Here is a 26075-nt window from a genome sequence, read left to right on the forward strand (position 1 = left end):
CTGTTGTATGAGGATATGTTGAAGGAATAAAGCCAGTGCCTAACAGAATGAGAAATTAAAGTAAGATACATTTAGTAAAAATAAGAAAGCTAAAACAGAATAGAAAACTAATAATTGCAGTGATACTGAAAAAAGTAACAAAGTGATATTGCACGTTATTAAAAATTATGATTTGAGCGTCTGCTGTGTCAGCTGTCATTTCTGCAAAAGGGGGAGGAGTTGTAAAGTTTGATAGCAACTGGTAGAAAAGTCTTCCCATTAGGGTTGGTTCGGTATGAGAAAAAAAAACTGGTCCGGTTTTTGTAAAAAAAACGCATCAAGTCGGTAATACCGGATTGCGCGCATATTGCTTGCGGACGTCCACTTTTACCGGGCGGACCTCCGCGACGTCCGCTCCGCGTACGTTCTGCCTGAGTATGCGGTCCGGTCGGTCTCAAAAAATAAAACCCGGTCCAACACGGAGTACCGGACCGAATTGGTATCACCGAGAACCGACCCAACCCTACTTCCCGTGGTGTTCTGTGATGCACCTGGGTGGTCTCAGTCTACGGCTAAAACATACTCACTGTTTATTTTTGATCAGTAGACTTTGCAAATGAATAAAAACCCCAAATCATAAGGCACATGATGAAAATGATTAAAAAGAAAACATGGCTGCTGCACTGCAGTTGTATTTCAGACATGCATTTCACCATATTCGAAAGACAAGATAATGTCCTTTTCTTCTTCTAAACACGTTACACCAATTAACTTCCCATCTCATGAGTTTGAATGCAGCCATCTAAAACTTTCCTGCTGACTATCAGAACAAGTCCACATATTTTAACACTCAGGAATGCGTTGCTTTTCTAGAGCATGCCAGCTTTAGAGATTCATGTCCCAGTGGAGGCACACACCTGTTGCCTGCCAGTCAAGATGGCTGTGAGATCACTGGGTACACTGCAGCATGGCATGCTGTCCGGTAAGTGTTGTAACCTGAAATAATATAGACCACAATACAGCAGGCTTACAGTAACATGTAAGCTGAAGACACGTCTCCTAACCCTTGATAGACATTTAAAAAAAGCTCAATTTATCTTTAAGACAAAAAATATTCACCATTTTTCTAATATCTATTTCAAATATAAGTGTATTACTTCTGTGCCACGGTTGAATGCACAGTGAAATACTGAATACACAAGTAGCTGCGTCCACAGTTCATGTAAATATTTGCTCAGCTGGGTTTTCCCTTGCTCAATATCTATAACCACCTAACTGCAACAGGATGGCATCACTTAACTTGATTTTGTGTGCTGGTGGTTTAACCACCCACAGCTCTTCATCATAGCATTTTGCCAGTGGAAAACATACCTGAAAATGTTTCCAAATGTGCGTAATGGGCGTTAGACTGACTTCCTGTAAGAGATTCACAGTAGTAGCTGCAATCATATATCTTTACTGGAAGGCTGTAACTCTGAGGTAGGGGCAGTGTGTTATTTCTTTAACATGATACTATAGCGACCAAAAAGAGGTGCTTTAAATCCTCAATTTTGATGCCTATTTAATAATTTATGATTGCCTTTTCAATAATCATTTTAAAACTTTTATGTTCTTATTTATTAAACCTGTATTAACTGATTTGTGCATTCAGTGATTAGCAACAGTAAAGCTGTCCTAGTGGCAGGAAACTGCTGCAGAAACATGGTAACCATTCTCTAATCTCACTCCATATAGTCCCAGTGAGTAGGTGGCTTCATTTTGAGCCACAAAACCCCTTTGGTATTGTTAACTATGTTAGCTCCACTAGCCATGCTGACACTGCTGATTGTGCCAACAAAGCAGACAACATCAATAACAATGCTAAAGGGGGTTTGTGGCTCAGTGGGGCAACTTGGGGGGAGACCGGAGAGTGAGCACAATAATGTTTCCATAGCAATGCTGTTGGGTCGGGATGGTGTTACTAATGGTAATTGCTAAACTAGTGGTGTTGTTCTGTAGCTCCCACCAGATCTGGGGGGTGTGCAGTGTAGTTAACTGAAGAATAGCAAAATAAATCTATAGCCTGACGTGTAATGGTCAAAAATATTCTAGGCGTGAACAGTTAACCGTTGACATCACTCGTCCTGATGAATTTACTTCCAGTATTCAGAAAGAAGACAGAAGAAATATATTTTAGCTGTTAAATGCTCCACTATGTTCACCAGCTAGTCGCTAACTTTAACTACATGACATGAGGTGCTGGGTACGTAGTATACAGGCAGTTTATCAGAGCTGTCCTGCTCAAAACAGCTGCCAGCTGTGCCTGGAATCATCGTATATGAGAGCTGCAGAACAGAAAAACAAAACAATGAGCTGAAAGATGGTGAAAAGCTCCACAGAGCTGAGGGGAACTGCAGAGTTGAGTGATAATGCTCGTGGGTTTGTCACTCTGAGTGACACCTTTTAACGTTAGACATATAAATTTGATCCACTGTTGGAATGAAAATATTGATTGGTATAGCTTCAAAGTGAAATGATTAATCCATTAATCTAAGCTAATTTGAGTCACTGTGATGTCTGGCCTGTCATGGCAAGTGTTTAAATATATCCAGTGTGTCACCCATAACGACACGTAGTGTCGGTTACAGGCTTGTGCCCCATGTGGGTCTCACTCCAGAGAGCCAGACTATAATATATCCCAGATGGGGGATTTAAAAGACCGATCCAGTGGACGTTTGAAGTTGAGAATCACACAGAGCCCACTTTGAGGAGGCAGGCATCCCTGAAATAGGTTGTGGCCTTGAGGCTACGCCTGTTTAGCCTGCACAAGCAACAGCAGCCACATGAGCCCTGGTTACCTGCAGAACACAGGGCCTGTGTCCCTGCATCTGTGGATATAACTGTGTTTAGTACGAAAACAGGTTCAGGTGTGTCAATCAGAGGCACAGAGAGGAGTGTTACAGAGTGGGATGCTTTTCCCCCATTGACCTCGCCATCAGCCAATCAGATAAAGGCTGAATTGGGAGGTAAGAAGGTTAGGGGTGGAGGGTGTTTGGTAGGGGTGGGAATCTTTAGGTACTTCACAGTTCAAGTAGAGATTCTGATTTAGAGGGCCACGGTGTGATTTTAAAACAAGTATTGATGAATCTTGGATGCATTTTTTTTCTCAATGTGTGACCACTTTTAAAACATAGTGTAACTGTAATGATCCATAATTACTACAAATAGATGAATTTAGGGAAAAAGAGGTGGAGTGTTGTTCCAGTCTGCCCTGGCAGCACCACACATGTTTTATATCTGTTTCGTTTCACTATCCAGTAGGTTCAGCCATAAGGAACGTACAGCCCGGTCTTACGAAATTAATACAGGTGAACGTAATGTCAAGATTGGGTTTCTCTTGGTCGTTCTGTATGAGAAGGGGCCCTGCAGGCCTTTGGCACCTGTTCCATCCTCACTTTCATCAGCTCTATTTAGTCCTGACCTCTGCAATTTTCTCACAAATATCAGCCCCTCGCTCTTCATCCCCATTCATCCTCACAGACTGCTCTCACGCATGGCAAACCACACACAGACAGGCCTGCTCACAGAGAGAGCACACAGACTTTACTGAAGGACAAATAAGACAGGAGGACATGACAGTAGACAGGCAGCCAATCTGTAAAAAGCCTCAAACACAATTAATGCAGCAGTGTATCAGCCTGTATAATATGATTTGAGGATACGAATATGCAATGAAGCAGCAGATCCAAAGAAGAACTTGAAGAGTCCTTACATTCACCAGATGCAAGGGCTTTTATATTATTCATATAAAATAGCCTATGATATAACAGTTTTTACATGGCATTTCAGAAGATGTATTCAAAGAGGATTCAGTCAGCATTCTTTTATTTTGTAAAGAGATCCTGTTTCTCCCCTTTTCTTGTTTAAGAACATTTGGTAAAACTTTTTTCCTGATAGATTAAGAAAATAATAGATCAGACATTTCTCGTGTTAAAAAAAAATGTAAAAACTTGTATAATTTGGTACTAACTGCTTTTGTTTTTTTGGCTTAAACCCAAGTTAATATTAATTGTTAAGTATCAGAAAATAAACTTTCCATATTTTAAATTTTATGCTTGCCTTTGACATTTTTTGCATGATTAGCTGATTTGTTGTACACTAACTCAAGATGCTCAAGGTAATCATTTGAATTATTCAACTGGAAATTAACCCATCAGACACTGCCTCTGTTTTCTTATTATTAGTACCCAATTGCGTTTTCTTTTTAGGAAACCTCAAGAAAACTATCAGGAAATTGTTGTAGTTGAAGTTAGTAGGTTGAGTTATTCTTTGAACAACAGACTCAACACTTGAAATTTTGAAGTAGTGTCACATGTTAATTCTGTGTGCCATGCTTTCATTTCCCATTTTATGGGTTGATAATAAACGTATGTCTAGCGTTGGCCCACATTAGGTGCAGTATTTACTTGATAAAATGTGGCATACAGTTTTTTGTTATCTCTGAGCTAAAAGCAGAGCTCTGCCGAGTGTTTCTGACTGATACCAGGTATCAGCTACTTTGCAAAGGAGGAATTAAACACACATACTCACTCGGTTTCGATAAAGGCCAATAAGGTGGGGGTGACTCAAAGAAACTGCACAGCCGGGTTTATCGGCGGTTGTAAATTTTCTTTCACTTCTTGATATCAGCCTTTGACTGAGAGATGTGTGTGCCACTTACAGGATTCCCAGCAGAAGTGATTATTTTCAGTTGGTTTTATGGCCTTTGATGTAACAGGTGTAGTCTAAATGACCTATTGTGAATTGGATATTTTAAAGGAGCCAATTTTAGCTCATTAAAAGAAATGCTTTCAGGGTTACAGCATGATTATAGTTTTATATTAATGTATTCCTAAAACAAATATTGCCTTTTTTAGTGGTTATTTTAGCTCAAAGGGTCATTTTCTCTCCATGCAAAAGGCTATTATTGTGATTGATAGCCATGTATTTAGTTTTCCTAAAATTAAGTAATTTCTGTTGCAACATACACTTAGTATTTTTTTAAGTACAACACCACAGATCACTGAACACAAACACTGCTGCACAATGTGTCTACATTGTCCATTCATCCCGTCTTTGTGAACTCAATATCTCAAGAATACTTTGAGGGAATTTTCTCAAATTTGGCACAAACATCAACTTGGACGCAAGACTGAACTGATTTGAATTTGGTGGTCAAAGGTCACTGCGACCTCACAAAACATGTTTTTGGCCATAGCTCAATAGTTCATACACGCCGATGGAACACACAAATGTCTAAAAGGATAAATGAATAAGTGATGACATTTGATATCCAAATGGTCAAAGGTCAGCTTCACTGTGACATCATAATGTTCTGCAAAAACACTCTTCAGGCTATTATTCAATGTCATAACTCAGGAGCAGGAGGGGAGACATTTGGTGAGATACTGAATTGATCACACAAGTCTTGGGTGCCCATCTTGAAACTAGGGTTGGGAATCTCCAGGCACCTCCACGATCAGATTAGATTACGATTCAGAGGACTGTGATTCAATGATAGAACGATTATCGATGCGTCTTGATGCATCAAAATTTTTGATTTCAATACATGATTTATTTTTTTCACTGTGTGACTACCTGATACTTTTAAAACATAGCATACTGTAGTTGTAGTGATCTATAATTAAGTCAAGAGATGAATTTACTTGCATACAATGTGGCTCTTGTCCAGGTCCCTTTTCCCTTCAACCTGCCTCCATACCCTGGCTTTTGAACCAGGGGGTGCCAGTCGAATTGTATCCATCTGCAATTGCTTGACCTCACTTATGTCTAATTTATAATATTTGTGATTGCAAGCACCTTACAGTCTCCCGTGAGTTATTTACTTCACCACTCAGGTGTTTTAGGTCGGTAACACTGCAGCAATTGACGTTAGTCGCTGGGTGATGATGTGGAAGGTATTCACAATATACTTTTAACGCTAGCATGTCCACGCTGTAGGCTGTGCGTACGCTGCACTGCCCTCATGGTCAAGGTGTGCCTCTTTTGTTCCATTAGGTTCGTCAGATTATTAATAAATATTTAAATAATTGGTTATTGATGTTCTTTTTTTTTTTTTTTTTGGTTACTATTCTATGTTGCAATGTAGTTAAATAACTGTCAAAACCGAGAGTTCTGCAAAAATGCTCTGCCTTGTTCCTCTTTGATATGAGAACATATGCCCATATGAAATTCAAGTCCTTCCCTTTGCTTTAAAATCGTAGGAATGTGAAACTAAGTGAGTTTTGCGTGAAGAGATTCTGTCAAATTTGAGAATTTCCACAACCTCATTGTACAAGTCCATACTGTATGTAACAGTGACATACACACACATGTTGGCCTGTTTGCCCCTGACTACAAGAACTTGCCTTGTTGAAAAGACCCTTAATGAGGCTCTGAATACCAGCTCCGGCTGATGGGCAGCAGCCAGCCGGAACTCTCTGTGTAGTGGGGGGAGGGTCAAAGACACACTGACAAACTTCTCTCTGGGATTTTCTGTAGAAATACAGATGTCTTTTCCTCCATCATATTGTTATAGATGTGATACTTTGCCAATCATCCAATCAAACTAACTTTGACTTTATTTCTCATTTATATATTAAGTAGCAGTAATGGCATTGTTTACAACTGCAGTCTCATTACTCATCATCACTGGCTCAATGTTAGGATACTGAAACAATTTGAAAATAAAATCTAGATGGAGGATAATAGGTGAAACTGCACCTAATGGATCCACTTTGAGGGGTCTGTGTTATGATTACAGTGGATGTTATATTACATATAATCAATTAGTAGGAAGCATGTATTGTGGCTTAATTGAGTTGTTGAAAGAATAATTCAACACATTATATGAAACATCATTTTTAAGTATTTAGTAGCTGAGACAGTGCCGCACCCAGTGGGAACGGCTCCAGGCAGCATCTTTCTCTGATAAGGCTCTGGGACAGAGTCGCTCTTGTTTGCTCAGATTGATTAAGCTGTCTTATCACGTTGAAACTGCAAATATGTTTAGTTTTTTTAATTAACTGAAAGCATCTTGGAGACTAAGAAGACAGAGTGTTCATGACAGCTTCTTGATCAGGTTGACGTTACCAGGATGTTATGTAATTGCCCTTTGCTTGCTACATCCAGCCTTCAAAGATGCCCTTGTTCCTATCAACCAATGAGCACTCAACATTTTAGAAATGAACAACACAGTCATTGACAAAAACAGTAATACAGTGTTATTTGTCTAGTTGAAATATGTTATTTAATTAAATTTAATGAATAAAAAAGAGACTATTTAATTAGAGGAAACTAAAAATAGATAATAGTATTTGTGAGTCAGATTTGGTCAGTTGAAGTATTAGCTTGACATTTTGAGAGACAGTGAAGTTTCTTTATTATTACTGTATAAAAACATTGGAACAGCAAGCATCTCCCTAAGCCACACATAGCCTAAGTATTAGATAAAAGTGGTAATAAAAATAAGATAGAATAAAGTTGTTTAAAATGAATATTGAGAAGATAGTCAGCCCTTCCAGTGAAATACAATAAAATAGTCATCAAGTCAAGTCAAGTCAAGTCAAACTTTATTATATTATTTATAAAGCACATTTAAAAACAACCTCAGTTGACCAAAGTGCTGTACAGTTATTGAAATATAAAATAATCATACACAAATATCATAATAAGGAGTAAAAAAAAAAAATTAAAAATAGTAAGCACATGCAGACATGATTCAGAGTTCTAGTCTGGGGTTATTTATGACAGTGGTGAGGAGGAGGGGAGGTTGGGCTGAGACAGGAGGGGTGTGTGCTTTGTTGTGCAGCCTGACTGCTGGAGGGAATAAATGCTCATCACTCTAGTCCTTGTTTGGATGGGAGAGCTCAAAGCCACAATGAAAATCCTCCTTTTTTCACCAAAAGTAACAACCATGTACAGTTTTTTTTAACTGCAAGAAAACCCACCAAAATAGGCCCTAGACTCCCATTGTTAGTGCTCTTACTTTACTTCTAGTGTGTCATGTTTGGTGTCACGAACGCTCCAGAAAACAGGTTAGTAAACAGTAGAATTAGCATGGCGCCTGGAGAAATGTTGGTGTGGTTACTATTTTTTATATCTGTTACTTATTCAGTCTCTGGAAAATTAGCACAGCCTCCTGGGAGTCATATTTTCATCACTGCTAATCGTAGCTGGAGCTGTTACACACCCGTGACTACTGCAGAGATGTTTGACCTGTGTGTGAATGCTGATTGTGACCTTTCCCATTCAATACAAAAACCAGATGTTAGTGGGTGTAAGTGGGTATTTTTCCAGTGGGAAAGGGGCTTAACTTAATATAACCAGTTACCTAAGCAAAGCTAGCTGTTTCCTCCTGCTTCAATTCCTTATGCTAAGCTAACTGTCTCCTTGCTGTGACTTTATGCTTAATGGACAGGTATGAGAGTATTTCTTCAATATTTAAGGTGATGCTGACATTGCTTATACGTACAGTAACATTTTAGCAACATCTGTCCTGAGCTGCCTGTGAATTGTAAAGAATAGTGTTGGATTGGGACATCGTCCTGTTTATAAATCATGCATGGCCGTGGGGACAGAGCCACAGATTTTACAACAGGAGGCAGAGCCAGACAGCTGCTGCTAATCATGACCAGCTTTACAAAAGCAGACAGGGCCTTCTCACGACACCTACAAAACACACACACACACACACACACACACACACACAGTCGTATACACAATAGGGGTGTGTGGGAGTGAGAGTAGGAGTTTGATTTGATTAAGACTCTGGGCAGCTCTCTTGTTAAAGGCGCAGAGCTCCCTGTACTAGACTAGTCATTTAAATTGGACCACAGGTTTCTTGCTTTTCCTCTTTTAATCTAATATCACGTGTTTTGGGAAAAAAAACTTTGTCATTTCCCTTTGAAGAAGTAATTCCTCTTATGTCCTTTTATGGAGTTTTGCTCCCAACATTGAGGTTCCATCTTACACAACAAGTGTCTGAAAACAATCGTATTCAATCTTTCAGTTCCTTCTGCATTTGCACACCAAATGGTGCATGAATAGTGGAAATAAATAAGGGATTAAATCTGGCTTCACCCGCTCAGGTTGTATTGTATGAAAAGGGTGATGTGCTTCATATCGACTGCTCTCTATGAACTATACCAAATCCTCAAAGCAAAACTTGCTTTGTAAATCTGACAAATTACAGTTTACACAGAGGAACATGTAACCTGTAATAATTACTTTCATTTGCCTCTCAGCGGTTGACAAACGGCAGAACTGTTTGCAGCTCTGTTATATGGTTTGGAGCAGGTCGACTCAAATGCAGAACACAGGAGCTCAAAAAGATCAAGCTTTATTTCAGGGAAACAGCAACTGAACATCACACAGCCAAATCAAGAATCCAACCAAGACTGAAGTGAAAGCCAGAACTTAAATACAAACTAGTCTGATGAGGGGGTGAACTGCAGGTGGAGAAAAAGGGTGGCGGAGCTCAGGTGAGACGAATAAGGTGATGAGGCAGAGGAACAGGCAGGGAGCTGATTGGCTGGGAAAAAACTCAGGAGCAGGGAAGGATTAATGCAGGGCAGGTGTGTAGCTGGGTAAATGAGGCAAAGGCACTTGTGGGAGAGTAAGAACAGGTGAGTGAAACTAATGACCAAGGCGGGAAAACACTCAGAGGCACGTGGTTTGCACGTGGCCGGCTATTTTCATAAATGGACATTTCACCGTCTCTGTTTTCAAAAGGATCTTCATTTACACTTACCCGTGTATATATACACAAGAGCATGCCAAACCTGTAGGTGGCAGTGTAACAAGAAGCTCAAGCCTTCCATGTATCCATTGTCACCATAGCAACATAGATCGCACTTTTGACACAGGCACAAGTTCCGGCGCATACTGTGACGTCGGCTGCCTATAACTCCGTTTATCTCAGTTTACATGCAAATGCGCAACCAGAGTTTTCCAAAATCTCCACTCTGGCCGGAGTTTTTAGAAAGACTCGTTTTCAGAGGAGAAATCTCCGTTTGCGTGTAAACAAAGGGCACAAACAAAGGAAGATGTCTCCGTTTATCAAAATCACCGTGTACGTGTAAACGGCCTCTCAAAGACAGGAAGTAAAACCAGACATGACACATGAGGGGCCTTTCCAAACCACTCCGTCTCGGAGTGTCAGTCCGTTTGTAGTCACCTAAACAGCTGAATGAAGAACCCTACATCAAGGCGTAGGATGTCAATACAGTGGCAAGCTTTGGGAAAGTAAAATTACTCCCATTTAATGTTGTGTTTGCATCACTTTTATTTGATTCATGCTGCTGTTTACCAAATTTTTGGTAGTGTATATTATGAATTTGCCATTAAAATAGATAAGCTTAATGAATTAATAAGTAAATAAATAAATAATACATAAAATGGAACAAAACTTATCCCTGAGATTCACTGGTGCCATTGCTTGTCTTTTACTTTTGTAAACATTGTCTCATTTCTCACTCTGATGTTTATACGCTGCTCGTTTTTGCAACAGTTCCTGTTACACGTCATTATAAAATAAACATGACTGTCATTTTATAGACGCTAGAGAGGCATAGATTTGATCCTAAATACAATGTAGCATTTAAGGTGTTATCTAAGTTTAAACAAATTACATTTCTCGGTAGTCATGTGGAACTTTATTTGTTCAGAGCTTCCTGCATGACAAACACAGTTCTGCATTGTACATGGTCAGTAAGCTGGCATAGGTGCAGGCTCGTTGTGAAGGGTTTTACAACCCACCTCCACTCCTCACTAGTTGGTTTGGGATGGCACTTTATGTGGCTGACACAGAGTGAAAGTAGATAGGGAGGAGTAGGAGGCGGTTTGGGAAAGGCCCGAAGAGTGAATGTACAGGAAATAGCTTTAACATGAATGAACCTGAAACATGGAAGAACACAAACAGGAAACCCACCAAACAAAATCCTAGAGATAAGACTAATGAAAGCCCTGGATCATGACAGTCACAGCCACAGGTTGGTTTGGAGTTTTTGGAGTACCTGGATGCTACAGACTGTTTTTACAGACATACTGCTGTTAGTCCATGATCATGTCCTCAAAGATAGGAGTTTTTGAAAAAAAAAATAACAAAATTGTTTTTAAAGTCTGACCGGAGAGCTGTGTTTTCAAAGTTAAAAAACACAGACATTGTATAAATGAAAGGCTTAGAGAAGTTTAGAGCAAAAGATGCATTTTTGGATTGTATCCATATTACTACTACATCATTGATAAAATTCATACACGTCCACACTATACTACTGTGGACATGTTCTAAGTCAGGCAATTCCGCCAAGCCATGCAGGGACTCTTCTTTTATCTTATCAGTGAAGGTATTTCTCTTGGCATGCCAAAACTCAGACTTAATGACACTAATGATGAACACTCCCACTGAAATGTTGTGCTGGCTAAAGCTTCACCTTAAAAACTGAGCAGTCTGGATGTTTTGCCTGCCAGTACTGAATTTGTCCCTTTATGTACTGCCTGGACAAGTAAACATTCAGTTAAAGGCGGAGTCAGCGATTTTGGAGAAAGATTGTTGCTGTTTGAACCTAAACAAATACACAGTTAGCCAGATTTACCGTCCCTCTTGCTCCTACTGCCTTTCTTTTTATACATCTGTGGCCATCTGTGCAAGTTTTTAAGTTTTATTTTTAATTCATAAGGAAGACATACGCTTTTTCATTTCAGTAAACTCAGGAGTTTCATTGCTTCAGCCGCACTTGGTCTGGCATTACCAGTAGCACATGCTGGCTAATGTTAGCTACTGTTAGCTAATTAAAGATATTGCTGTCTAACTGACATTGTTAAGTTGAGTGGCTGACTTTACAGTCATTCTCTACTTGTACTGCCGTTTACCATTTTCCTGTAATGGCCACAGTGGCTGTTGTTCAGCTTGGGTTACATAATACAAATACAGGGTCGTTTACTCCTTTTACAGTGTCTCATATGGCCCGTACGAGCACCCCTATATACGAGTGCTGCAGATTTTTTTAAATGTTATTTTTAAAAATATTCGTCATGCTTACTTGCACTATAGACTGTTGAATAAAAATGTAAATCTAAGTTCAATAGACCACATTTTATATTTACTATTTCTATTTCTGCTATCGTTAACCACAAAAACGACAAAAAACACAGTCACATTCATGTTTACATTTGTTCCCTGAGTGTTTCTGCCAGAGATGTTTTGCGGTGGTCAAGGGGCACATAGCTGAAAAGAAATTATTTTAAACAAGTACATTATTCAGAAAAGTTTGAATACCACTGTTATACCAGTCCCTCCAGAAAATCTTGCGATCGCAATAATTAACGCAAATTCAACGAAAGTCCACAATATTTGCGGGGGCTTGCAATTTTTCAAAAATCCTGTGATTTTTCCTCATTTTCTGGCTGACCGGAGTCTTTTGAAACGTCATCAAACGCGTCATCAAATCACGCAAATGACATTGCAGTATGGAGAAACGCTCTGTATTGAGAATTAAGAATTTGCGCTGTTAAAATGCATACAATATGTGTTGAATTTATTGAAATGTTAAGTTTACAGAGGATGTAGGATGTAGCTGTACATGTTGTTTTACAGTCACATTGTCTGTTTTGAGAGCTACAATATTCACTCAGGATTTTTTGCAACATTATTGGAGTCCATGTTTTGAAACTAATTAAATAAAACTAAAGGAGAGAACTATAAAAACATTTTCAGCTATTTTTGTAATATTCAGTATGATAATTATAGCAAGTGATTACACGACTTTTTTTTTTTGGAGGTAGTAGTTTAAAAAAATCAAAATACAAATTCTCCTTGTTTCATTAGCCGCAATTTTTGTCATTTGCTGAAATTTCCCGCAAAAAAATCACATAAAAATGCTGCAATTTTTATCGCATTTTTGACAAAATTGGCCGCATATTCAAGGGTTTTTTGCCGCGAAATCCTCAAGGGACTGACATACTTTGATAATGTGATGCACATGTGTGGTTATCACAGATTTAGTATTCGGGCTGGGTATCATTTAAAAACTTAGTATACCAGTACCCTTAAAGTGATACTGATACTCGTAGAGTATTGAGTATTGTGAGTAATTTCCTTTTTGGTACTTATACATTTCATACTCATTATGTTACAGAAGCATTTAGTTGAGTAAATTGCCACCAGACATGGGACAAGTTAATTGTTGGTGGCCGATCTGTACGTGTATGCGTCAGAGTTTCAGTAAACACAGGTGTCGGTTATATGCAGAGGAATGTGTGTGTGTGTGTGTGTGTGTGTGTGTGTGTGTGTCACAAATGTCGATTACATCAACACATTCTTAATCTGACCTTGTCACATATTTAGACTTTCCACGTCCATATATGACGTGCAGGGTACCCTGGGTGTGTTGGTTGTTGACGTTCTGAAACACCATGTCAATTAAACGTTTACATACTGTCTCTTTCAAAATAAACACACAACGTCGATACAACACCGCAAATTGAAGTTATTTTTTCCTTCAACAACAAACACACGTGGTTGGGTTTCAGAAAAAAAGAACAGGGTTTGGCTGTAGAATCTTACAGGATTGCGAACACTGCTCTCTCAGGTGAAAGTCTGTGTTTGTCGTTTGTTGGTTTCTGATACCACAAGTCACTGCCCAAGCGCCGGATTTCAACAACTTCAGAGTGAGACAGGGCTCATTATATGCATGGGGAAGTGGACTTAATAGTGCAGTGGGGCATATTGGCATGCTGAACTGCCAACTCTGCTGAATACACTGCACTCGACTTCACCACACACTGTATGGATGTGGCTGTGGGCCAATCACACATCGCATTAAATTGGAGAATGCTTGCTTTGATTGGCCGCAAGCAAAGTCATACAAATAGTCATTTATGGATTGAATGCAGGTATCATTTGACGGGAGAAGGTTAAATACTACTAGGTTATTTCTGTCGATACCTATGGAGTAAAGATACCCAGCCCTATTTGGTGCACAGAGTAATCTTACCTTATGAGGGAAAAAAGTCTTGCACAAAAAGGTTGATATAAAGAAATTTGCATGTTTTTTTTTTGTTTGTTTGTTTGCTTGTTTGTTTTAACAATATTTTTATTGAAGTTTCAAGTGCATCAGATAGTTAGTGCTTTCCGTTTCATTGGTAAAGAAGGACATAAATGAGTCCCAGATACAAACAAACTCTGTCTGTTTACATTTAACAATGTATGTCAATCTCTCCAGTCCAAGACAAGTCATCAGCTCCCTCTTCTATACTGCCAGTGATGGTGGTTCTACATTTTTCCAACATAATGCAATCACTCTTCCTGCATGCTGAAGTTCAAAATCAATCATTTTCGATTGCTTTGTTGTTCTGATAGAGTTTTTGGGGTATATTCCAAGTATACAGGTTGTTGGCATCAAAGGAATATTACACTTGACCATCCGTGATAAACATACCAGAATCTTAGGGCATTCCCATAAGCAGTGAATCAAAGTTCCCTTTTCGTTCAGGCATTTAACACAAACATCAGGAATGGTGGGGGAGATATGGTGAAGTTTAACAGGGGTTATGTAAACCCTCATTAACCAGTTATACTGAAGCAATTTTAATCTTGTGTTACTTAATTTTTTGTGAGCCTTCAAACATGCCATTTCCCAATCTTCTTCACTAATATCCTCTTGTGTGTCTGTTCTCCAAGCATTTAATCTAGCTGATGCTGATTCTGTTGAATACTTTGTTAAAAGGTTATAGAATCTAGATATATATTTCTTATTATCCAAATTATTAAGCACAGTTCCCTCATTGATAGTGGGGGTGTGGCCATGATTGTCTTATATTTTGATGCTATAAAACTTCTTAATTGCAAATATTTGAAAAAATGTTTTTGGGGAACTTGATACCTATGACAGAGTTGTTCAAATGTGAGAAAGATACCCTTAAAATAAAGGTCTGAAACCATCCCAAGTAAGTAATAAAGTAATACATTGCAGAACTTAATTGGGTAGCCCAGTAATGCCATTTAAGGTTAGGGACCTGAAGTCCTCCCCTTTCATAAGGTAAATATAATAACTTAAGCTGGCGTCTAGGTTTTCTGTTGTTCCAAATGAACTGGCTAAATGTACTGTCAATTTTCTTATGGAAGTTGCTTGGTAACGGAAGCGGGAGTGCTTGAAAAAGATATATAAATTTGGGTAGGATAGACATTTTAATTAGATTTATACGTCCAATCATTGATATTGGCAAAGTAGACCATCGATCCAACGTCTCTGTCACTGTCACCAGAGGGTCATAGTTTATGGAGACAATGTCACCAAGTTTTGGGGTTATCTTAATGCCCAGGTATTTAAATCCATCCTGTGTGGCCATAAATGGTGTATCTATTTTGGGATTGAGCCTTTCTTCTTCATTCAGAAATAACAATACTGACTGAGATTTGTTGATTCTGTATCCAGAGAACTTGCCAAAGTTTTCAATTAAAGTAATCAAATTTTGAATACTGTTCCTCAGATTTAAGAAAAAAAAACATCATCATATAATGCTATATGATGCTCTATGTCCCAAATTCTAATGCCAGATATATTCTTATGTGCCCTTGCTGCAATCACGAGGGGTTCTATTGCTAAAGTGGAAAGCAGAGGAGACAGTGGGCAGCCTTGCCTGGTTGAGCATTGTAAACTGAAAGGTTTAGAAATTGGGTTTGTATACAATAATTTAATCCATTTGAGAAATGTTTCACCTAATCCATATCTAGGAAGCAGATCAAAAAGGTATTTCCATTCTATTCTGTCAAATGCTTGTCTAGCGTCAATTGACAACATTGCAGTATCTTTTGCATTATTTTTCTCAAACAGCACATGTAAAACTCTCCTAATGTTATGGAAGCCTTGTCGTTTTAATACAAAACCATTTTGATCATTATTGACCAATTGAGGAAGATACTGTTCTAATCTCTTAGAGAGAGCTTTGCATAACATTTTTGTATTGCATCCCATTAAACTAATGGGCCTGAAAGATGAACAACTGGTTGGTGATTTGTCAGGTTTTAATATCACAGTTATCATAGCTAGTCTTAACGATGGTGGAAGAGTTCCTGTTTTATATGATTCATTAAACATATCTAATAAAGGTTGCACAAGTTTCTGTTTAAACTTCTTATAAAACTCTATAGGTATCCCATCAGGACCAGGTGCTTTCACACTGTTCATGCTGTTCATAGCTTCAGAAAAATCCTCTACTGTATGGCTCTGAAATTGTAGTTGATCGAGAAATGCTTCTTGTTGTTGTGTAACTCCTGCGTATTCTGATTTGTATAATAATTCATAAAAGTCTCTGAAGGTAGCATTAATTTCCATTGGGTCTGTTGTTAAATCACCTGACATTGTCGTTATACTGTTGATTGTTCTTTCGGCTTGAATTTTCTTAACCCGCCAAGCCAGTTATTTGCCTGGCTTTTCTCCCTGATCATAGTATGTTTGTTTGGTCCATAAGAGGTTTTTAGCAACTTTTTCAGTTGTTAGTTTATTGTATTCAGCTCTCATTACTGTTATTTTTTGCTGTTTGTCCATGTCATTATTCTCATAAAGTTCTAATTCTGGTGTTTTAATCTGTTTTTCCAATGTTTGTATTTCCCCATTGTATTGTTTAGTCTTGGAGCTTACTTAATCATTTCTCCCCTTATAAATGCTCTAAATGCTTCCCACCTTACACTGGTGGTTGTTTCACCTGTGTTTAGTAGGAAATAGTTATCTATCCAGGCTCCTATGAATTTAAGAAAGGATGGATCTTGCAACCAGTATACTTGAAACCTCCATCTTGGAGAATGTTGAGTAAATTTACCCAGGCATATTTCATTGACACAGCTGCATGATCACTAATCACTATGCTGTCATACCAGCAGTTTGTGACATTAGTCAGCAATTCAACAGATATTAGAAAACAATCAATGCGTGAGTACGTTTTACAAGTAGAAGAAGGACAGGAGAATTCTTTTTGCATTTTTTGTTTTTTGACCTCACTCATGTCTAATTTTAAACATTTTCTCTCAACTTCAGGCTCGTGAAGCCAACCATGTTGGGGACCGGATGGGGGCGGAGCGGAGCAGCAGGATGGCCAGGACACTGAACCATGTGGCCCTGGGAATCGGCATCGGACTCATGGTCCTCACCATTGTCTATGTAGCCGTGATGTCCAGCATGTTTAACTAAATCTGTTTCAGCATCTTTCCTATATTTCCCCGTTCTCATTCTACATCAGGTAATCGGACCACATCAGGAACATTATTGGTCATCAGGACGAGTTTGTTAAAAATTTGTAACACTGAAGTCATCTGATTGGCTAAAAGCCAAAACCTTTGAAAGGTTGATATATTAATCAACAATAGATGGCCATCCAATCCTTTACTCTCCAGCACTGTAGAGTAACCACTACAACCTTCCAAAGATTCATATTTCTCAAACAGTTTTTGTCTGTGATGTGCCGTTATTCATCAAAAATCAACACTTTTTGTTTTTGACACGAAGTTTATTGCAACTTGGATGCCTTAAGAGTTCCGCTTTAATTCAGTGTTGCTCCTCCTCATGTGGAGACTGCAAGTGTTATCCCAAGAGACTTTTACATGTCGTGTTCAAATAGCAAATGAATATCAGTACACAGTTTGTAATGTGTCAGATTTTATTTTGAGATAAGTTTTGTGCAGAGAATTGTCCGATTGTAGGATGGGCCAAATGTTGCTGCCCTTTCAAAAGAACTGTTGGCTGTAAATATGCACTAACACCATCTAACCCTTGAAAACGTATACTAACATAGAATAACATTTAAAAAAATAACTAACCAAGGATACTCAAAAATATTCAGAGTGGTGGAGATTTACCATTGTTTAGCTCATGCTTAAGTAAAAGAAGTAAAAGAAGGAAGGCTGAGTCTGTGTATCTGATCTGAGACACTATAAGCTGATCTCCTCCTCTTACCAGTCATTTTTGAATTGCACCTCCTCTTTATTCCAGCTGAACACGAATGCCTAGCTTCACATAAAATCAGCAGAAACTTTGCAACAGTGGAGCCAAAATGGCTGACACCACCAGCTGCTCGATCGGCAGCTAAGGCTCCATTCCAAAAGCATAGTGTGTTATGTATGGCCTGGGTGTTGTTTGTCATGTAATGTCTGTATGTTCTTTTCGTAACCAAAGCTGAAAAAGGAGAAATTCACTGTATAACAAATTTCTTTATAAATAAAGTATAGTATATTAAGAGAAAAACAACTTGTAGTGTCTGGTCTATTTGGATGGTTTATATCAGGGAAGCGCCAGAAGATCTAGGTCTCTCTTTAATTGGTTTCTGTGAGGTATGTGATGACCACCAGAGGCTGGTCTGAAGCAGTGTACCAGACAATAACTGTACATTCTATAGTCAAGCAAATATTTCCTTATATTTTAAACATTGGTGTCTCGAGTTGTCATCAAATGCCTCTGTACAGAATTTAAATATTAAATTGGTAATTTTAAAAAGCACACACTCTCAAAGGTCTGTTTACCTCTGTAACCTGTGTTTCTCAAGTTACACGGGGAAAAAGAGGCTACCTGCCAGTGTCAAGATTCAGAGATGAGCTAAAAAAATGTGATATCATCTCATTCCACTGATAAAGTACGGTCACACATGAGCGAATGCAGATGATTGACTAGTGCATGCCAAGGTGATATTCGTGCTGAATGTGGACAGTACAGAGAACTTAAGTTAACTTTCTAACTAATGTTACTGAAGAAAGGCACTCTTGCGCTTCAGCCAAAAACACTGGATCGGTGCTCACAGCACAGGACCAAAATAGTAGACACTAAATCAAGTGGGCCACTTCAAAAAATGACTGAACCCAAATGAAAGGAGGCTGGAGCACTCGATAAAATTGCAAAGCTTTTAATGAGGTGCAAACAAACTGACGTTTCAACGCTACTGCGTCTTCTTCAGAGTCAAACAGGTATTGATAGAACAATGGCAGTTAAATACCCACATCCTGAAACCAAACGGTCTCTCTAACCCTAACCCTAATGTTACTTCCTGTTAGCTAGGCAGCATCTCTAATGTGGGGCAGTTTGGATTTTTCATGGCCGATATATTCACTATAAGCAGGTTAAACACAAAACCATCACTGTCACCTTCATATGTACTTCTTTGCTATTGGTTGAGGCTGCAACTTCACCATTCAGAGTTCATCTATGTTGAACTAGTGTTGCACGGTATACTGGTACCAACGGTAGACCGCGGTAGTTAAACACCACGGTACATATGATACCATAATGTTGGTACCTCATGGTATGACTACTGTGGGATAAGTTAAAACTCCAATCGCAAGAGGGTGAGTGTCCATGCCCCGTCCAATAACGGCGCGCGCTGGCCACCTGACACTCAATATGCTGCTGCAGTGGTTTGTTTTCCAGTGACATTTCAGGTATTAGCTGAGCTATTGAGTATCTTTAAGCAGTGAAAGTTATTATTAGCCATGTCGCTTCAACTATAGCCTGGAACAGAAAAACCAAACACTGGCCCTAAATAGGGCCATTCACGTTTTCACATCAGCCACCAATGTCCTTCTTCATGCTTGCACACAGGAGTTTCAGCTCTGCAACCTCACTGCAAGATGCCAAAGAATCCTACCCACTGGACTTTTAATGAGAGTAAAACTGAAGCCCTGATACTTGGATCTGGCTGTGCCTGTGATGCCCCTCATGTGGACCTGCATTCCTCATATGTAAAACCCACTGAAAAAATCTGGGTGCAATAATGGGCATATACACTGTAGATAAACTCAGTGATCAAACCAATCTTTTTCCAGCTGAGGCTCTTATCTACGCTCAAGTCCTTTTTACCATTTAGTGATTTTGAAAGGGGCGTACATGCGTTTATCTTGACCCGACAGGACCACTGTAATGTGCTCTTTGTTGTTGTTAGCCAGGACTTTCTCTCACGCTTGAGGTTGATCCAGAATGCTGTAGCTTGCCTTTTAACAGGAACACGCAACTGAGAGCACATTTCCCCTGTACTGGCCTCCCTTCACTCCCTGTGTGTTTTGGGATTGATTTTAAGATTTTATTTGTTGCCTATTAATCATTAATGCTCCAGCTTATCTCTCTGACATTTACAACAACACATCCCATCAAGGTCACTCGGGCCTGCTGACCAGTTGTTTCTGGTTGTGCTATGATCAGTGTTGGGGCACAGGGGAGAAATTCTGGAGCAAGTTGCCTCTGTATGTTAGGCTGGCCCCTACACTGCCTGTTTGTAAATCTTTAATTCTGGTTTAACTGGTCTTTGTGTGTTTTGTGATTGTACAGCACTTTGGTCAACTGCCATTTTTAAATGTGCTTCATTAAAAAATTGGATTGGAGTTTTAAAACACATCAGAGAGGACCTATTTTCAGGCTCATACTTGTGTTTAAGGTTTCTACCTGAACATGTTTACGTGCTTCAATGGTTAAAAAATACTGTCTTTTCCTCATACTATCATACAATGCTGGAACACGTGTATTCACCCTCTGTCTGAAACACTCCCGAAAAAGCCCAGTCTGCTCTGATTGGTCAGCATTTCCGGGTCTTCTGTATCTCGGCGTCTCTGCCAGAGTCTTGCTGGGCTCTGATATGCAATACCCTGCCACCTACACCTATGACCAGTAAATTTCGTAAGCTGACCCACCAACTAAAGATCCACGGCCCAACCCGAAAATCGCAAAACCTAAAACAACCTCTGATGTTTCCCTCCAAACCATCCGCGCTGCCAAGGACTTTGTGGAGAGACTTTGTTGGAGTGTTGAACTATATTGTGTGCTGTTTATTAGCCCTGCCCTGTACCTGCTGAGTAGTAACAGTAAACATCATCACCAACTGTTCCTGGTCTCAGTTGTGCTGCTTCTGGGTGCACTTCTGAGTCTCTCCCTCCTGTGTTCCTTGTAGTATAAACTCTCTGAAGTCCTCAACTGCGTCTCTGGTTGGTTCACCAAGGAGTTTGTCCATCTTGTGCACCTCCCTCTCACCAAACAAGACAAGCTCTTCACGCTTTTGTGGCCAGCTGGACTTCTCAAGGGGCCTTAGTAACTGAACAAGGTCGTCACTTGGTAGCCAGGCAGTCAAGTTATCAACAACTGCTTGGTAGAATTGAGGGCTATTTAGTTTCCCTGCTATTTCACCAATAATACTCACACCTTTAAACAGGCCAGCCAAGATGCTCTGTTGAGCCTTTGCTGTTGACTTTCCGCCCTGCATTTTCATTGCAGTTAGAATTTCAATTGTCTGTTGGATGTAGCAGTGACTGTCAACAAGTGTTGTGTGTCTTCGCTGCAGCTTCAGAGAGAGGCTCTGCAGTTATTGTAAAACATCTTTCATGCAGGCCAAGTCACACACAAAACTTGCATTGGTGAGATACTTTAACTGCCCAGTGTACTTCTTCCTCACACTGTCAGAATGAGATTTGTCCTCACTTTTGGTTTTAAAATGTTTTGCCAGAACAGGGAAACTCTTCCACACTGCTCTCACTGTGTTAAAACTAGTGGCAACCCATCTTATCGTGAAGACCTGGTCAATTTTCAGAATCTGAATGTTTAGGTCATCTGCTGCTTCTTGTAGCAACCGTGCACTTTTGTGGGACTGATGAAACAAGGTGTATAGCTTTGAGATGAACGCTTCGAAATGATTGCAGCCAGACACAGATTTCAATGAGTCATGTACAGCTAACTCCAAACAGTGAGCTAAGGAGTGAATGGATTTCATGTTAGGAAAGTCACGTTTTAGTTTAGCGATGACTCCATTTTTGTAGCCTGTCAAAACTGAAGCTCCATCAGCTGCAATGCTAATGGGATTTCTTTGCAAAAAATCATCATCAAAGCCAGCATCTTGTAAACTTTTTCCTCAGCGCATTATATATGGAATCAGCATCAGTGCCATCTTTCAGTTCAACCAGCTCTAAAAAGATGTTATCGACATCACCATCTCCAGTTACATCGCATCTGATGAATATGATCATGTATGCTAGACCATACACCATGCTCTCATCAGTTGTTAAGCTAATGCGGGAGTTCTTTTCCTTTATATTTGACACCACCCTTTTCTTCATTTCATTTGCTATGTGGTCCACAATTTCAGTACAAGCGTGGTCTGAGCGATGCACATTTCCCACTACATTTCCATTCAGTTCTTGCAACTTCATTAGTGGAGTCATCTTTTTAAATGACAATCTTTCTTTTGCAACTGCATATGCAGTTCTGAATGAGGCTGCTGTTTCCTGGATACTTGCATTAATTTCCATCACTTTTTTGGGCAGTGTTTCCTTCTGTTTCTGGCTGGCTATTTCAGCAGCCCTCTGATGTGATGTGCTATCTCTGTGTTTGTAAAGTTTCTTTGCCAGTATCTTCTTACAACTGCTGCTCACTAATCCCTTGATCCATTCATCAGAAAAGTGCATTCCAGATCCTTTGTCAGACAGTAACAAAGTCTTTGCATCTCCGCATGAGCTGCATCCCAATTTACCATCTTTTATGTACAGCCAAGGGTTCCTGTCTGTCCAGTCATGCAACTGCTCTCTTGGCCAGCAGTCAGGTGTTTGTTGTCCTGTCTTCTCTGGTGGTGGTGGGGTTGGAGGTGGGGGTGATGGTGGTGGTGATGACAATGATGGTGTATCACTTGGTGGTGGATGATCTCCAGCTCCTCTGGCCTTCAGAAAGATGTTGATATTCTTTTCATGTCAGAAACACATGAAGATAAGACAACTATGATAATTCTTTCTGTACTGTCAGTGGCCAACACTTTATTATAAGTCCTAGCATATTAGTTGAGAACAAAAGGGTGTGGCAGTTGTGCATCCCATCAGTTTCTAAAATTACTATTTGCCTAATTACCATCACCCATGCTATAATGCTCAGTATTATGCCTGCATAACAACCACAGAAAATACAGGCTACATTATCATCTCTAAGTCCTAATTCTTACAAGTTTCAACTTACTCTTTTTTTGGTACCAAAATAGTGCCTAATGTCACCTACTTTCCTCTTGCTCATGTTGGCTCTGTAAATGAAATCTAATCTGAGTTCAATAAAGTAGTCATATATTTTAAGTAATACAATCAATCAGCTTTCAGTACACATGGATTTTAGTTGTTCAACTACCCAACCAGATTAAACTCCTGCATACCTGAGTGAAAACTACTTTAAGGGGGTGCCTATTATAAAAGCTAATATCAAAAAGGCAAAAGCCTAACTAAACCACGACTCAAAAGACTATTAAAATTAAATAGTATACTATATTCCATGGTGGAAAGTAACCGAATACATTTACTAAAGTATTGTACTTAAGTACAATTTTAAGGTACTTGTGCTTTGAGTATTTCCATTTTATGTAACTTTATACTTCTACTCCACTACATTTCAGAGGGAAATATTGTACTTTCTACTCCACTACATTTATTTGACAGTTTTATATTACTTCGATAATCTTATAAACGGCTCTTTATAGTTAAAGATTAAACCAATGGTCCCCAAACTGTTTGGCTTGTGGGCCTTTACAAAAAAAAAAAAAAAAAAAAGCTGTGTATTTGTCTCTGTCAAAACTGTTTGCCGCCCAAACAGGTAAAACTCTCCAATATTTCACAAAGGTAGGATTTTAAATGCAGGACTTTTACTTGTTAGTGGTGTTGTTTACTAAAGTAAAGGATATGAGTACTTTTTCCACCACTGTCTATAACTTAGTGATGTCAAAATGTAGCGCTATCTCTACAACTAGTTAACGTTAATCCACTGTCTCACTGCTTGACTGAGCACCAGTGTAAGCTAACGTTCACATATGACATCAAACACATTATGGAAAAGCCCAATAGTTCCACTTCAAATTGCATTCTATGTGGCCTTAAAAGGCTGTAAATGTAACTTAGTGAACCCTGCAGAAATAATGTAATGGAAGCAGATTTCTTTTGTTTAGTCAACATGACTGTTGAGCCTGTAGCTGCAGGTATCTTTGTTGTTAAAATGGCGGAGGCTTTTACTGCTTCAGTGTATTTAGTGGCAGTACAGAATTGTTTTCCCACACTGTGACAAGTGTCAGAGAAATTGAATATGTCAGTGGAACTACAGCTGTTGAGTAGAAGACGGCTGTGGAGACATTTTTGAGTAATTATGATTTACTGTAGGTGTTGGAAGGCTTCTCACAGTAAATATTTTGCCTATTGTCTTGCTTTCAAAGCCCCACCCCCAATTCCTCTTTTTAACTTCATCATTTCCCTGGGTAAAACTGAAGTCCTGCAAGAATTTGGCAGAAAAAAATACTCGAACAATTACTTTATTATCTTAACTCTCTTCTCCAAACTACTACTGTTGTAATTATTCAAAGTGTTTCCTCTTCATTCTCTACCTGCTTCTCTTTAGTCATCCATCGCCATGGTCACTGCTGTTACAACAAGCTCCAAACTGCAGGTTTATTACCAAAGACGGTGGATAATCTTTGTTATTACTGTGGCACAGTGGCTTCCCATTAACTGCCTGTTGAAACGTCTTCCTTGATATTAATGAAAACATCCATTTACTGCTGTTGAACACCAGACGTCTGACTGGGCTCAGTGTACTTTCATGAAAGTACACTGACTGGGCTCAGTGTACTTTCATGAAAGTACACTGAGCCCAGTCAGACGTCTGGAACCTGCAGGTTCATCGTAATATTTTTTGCAGTCACCTAAAACATGATGAGACCTTTGTTGTTTGTGACCAGTAAATGAGCATCTGGCCTGTTGGCTGCTCAAACCTCCATAAAATGTTTGCTCTAGGTTTGATTTGATGCAACTGGATTGCCACTATGTCTTCATATCTTAAGGACTAGTTGTGGCAACTTGTGTATTTGCTTTTCTCTTTCCAGGGGAACTTTTTAACCACAGAACCCAAAATGGATCTTCACTGTCTTGAAGCGTGACCAGGCATCTGTGCATCATGTGACTCAGCTTTTGATGTCATCTAGTTTAACGGTGGATTCATTATAATACGTTTTTTCTACTTAAGTTGTTTTTGCATAGCTGCCTATGTATTATTTTGCACTCACTAAGTATATATTTTAAAGCCCATGAAGGAAAAAGCATTGCAAATAAGCTTAGGCTATAAATGGACATGATTTTTCTTCTTCTCTCTCCAGCTCAGTGCTTTAGCAAAAGTGCAGTTGCCTGTGATTAATAATTCTCTGCAGGCCTGGGTCATCTGCCCTGGACGCCATAAATAACAGACAATATCTGTCATTTAACCTCAACAGTTCCAGCACAGGCGGACAGAGCACGCCATGCTTCTGATGATGTGTCTGTTTTACAGAGAGGAGCAAAGTGTTGTGGTTGCACAGGTTTGATACATTTATGACATATATTTACCATAATCCATCTGCTTTGGAAATGGGCCATCGTTACGGTGTCAAGTGACTTGTTACTTTCTTATAACCACTGCGGTCTTCAGTCATGTGGTTGCTACACTGTGTGTTTTGAGAAGAGCCACAAGCAGTGAAGAAACACACTGTTGTAATAACACTGACCTTCACACGATACCTCCCAGAAATGTCTGATACAGTGTGTTGTTTATGTAGTTAAAAGCAGAAAGGAGCAGAGTGAAAGTCATTGTAATATGAGGATTACTCTTGCAAAATGCATACTTGGCTTAAAGTCATAGTGGGTAACATTACATGATAAATCACATTACATGGCATGAGCAAGCCTATGATAACCACAATTACTTACTTAAAATCTGTACATGAACGTAACACACTTAATTGATCCTGTCTCACTGTAAATGTCTATTAAAGCAGAGGCGTCAAACATACAGCCTGCAGGCCAGAAGCAGCCCACCAGAATCATAATCATCCATTCAATCCATTCGTTTTTGTAACCACTTATCCTCTTGAGGGTCGCGGGGGGCTGGAGCCTATCCCAGCTGACATTGGGCAAGAGGTGGGGTACACCCTGGACAGGTCGCCAGACTATCACAGGGCTGACACATAGAGACAGACAGACAACTATTCACATTCACAGACAATTTAGAGTCATTAATTAACCCTTTCCCCAACCTACATGTCTACTGCATAGAAGGGCTCCCTCCTGGGAT

The 26075-nt window shown here is 39.4% G+C and overlaps 1 protein-coding gene and 1 pseudogene across 1 annotated transcript in view; one reads left to right on the top strand and one right to left on the bottom strand.

The window, feature by feature from the left end:
* Positions 1–18233, top strand: part of LOC117265475 (uncharacterized) — a 33571-nt gene extending 15338 nt beyond the window's left edge. Inside the window, exon 3 of the mRNA XM_033639979.2 lies at positions 17031–18233. Coding sequence (XP_033495870.1) covers positions 17031–17183 — 153 coding nt within the window. The 3' untranslated portion in view covers positions 17184–18233. The remainder of the gene's footprint in view (positions 1–17030) is intronic.
* A 1776-nt stretch (positions 18234–20009) lies between these two features.
* Positions 20010–23012, bottom strand: LOC144464427 (E3 SUMO-protein ligase KIAA1586-like; annotated as a pseudogene).
* Between the last annotated feature and the right edge of the window lie 3063 nt (positions 23013–26075).

Source organism: Epinephelus lanceolatus, chromosome 10 (assembly GCF_041903045.1).
Source record: "Epinephelus lanceolatus isolate andai-2023 chromosome 10, ASM4190304v1, whole genome shotgun sequence".
Taxonomy (NCBI): Eukaryota; Metazoa; Chordata; class Actinopteri; order Perciformes; family Serranidae; genus Epinephelus; species Epinephelus lanceolatus.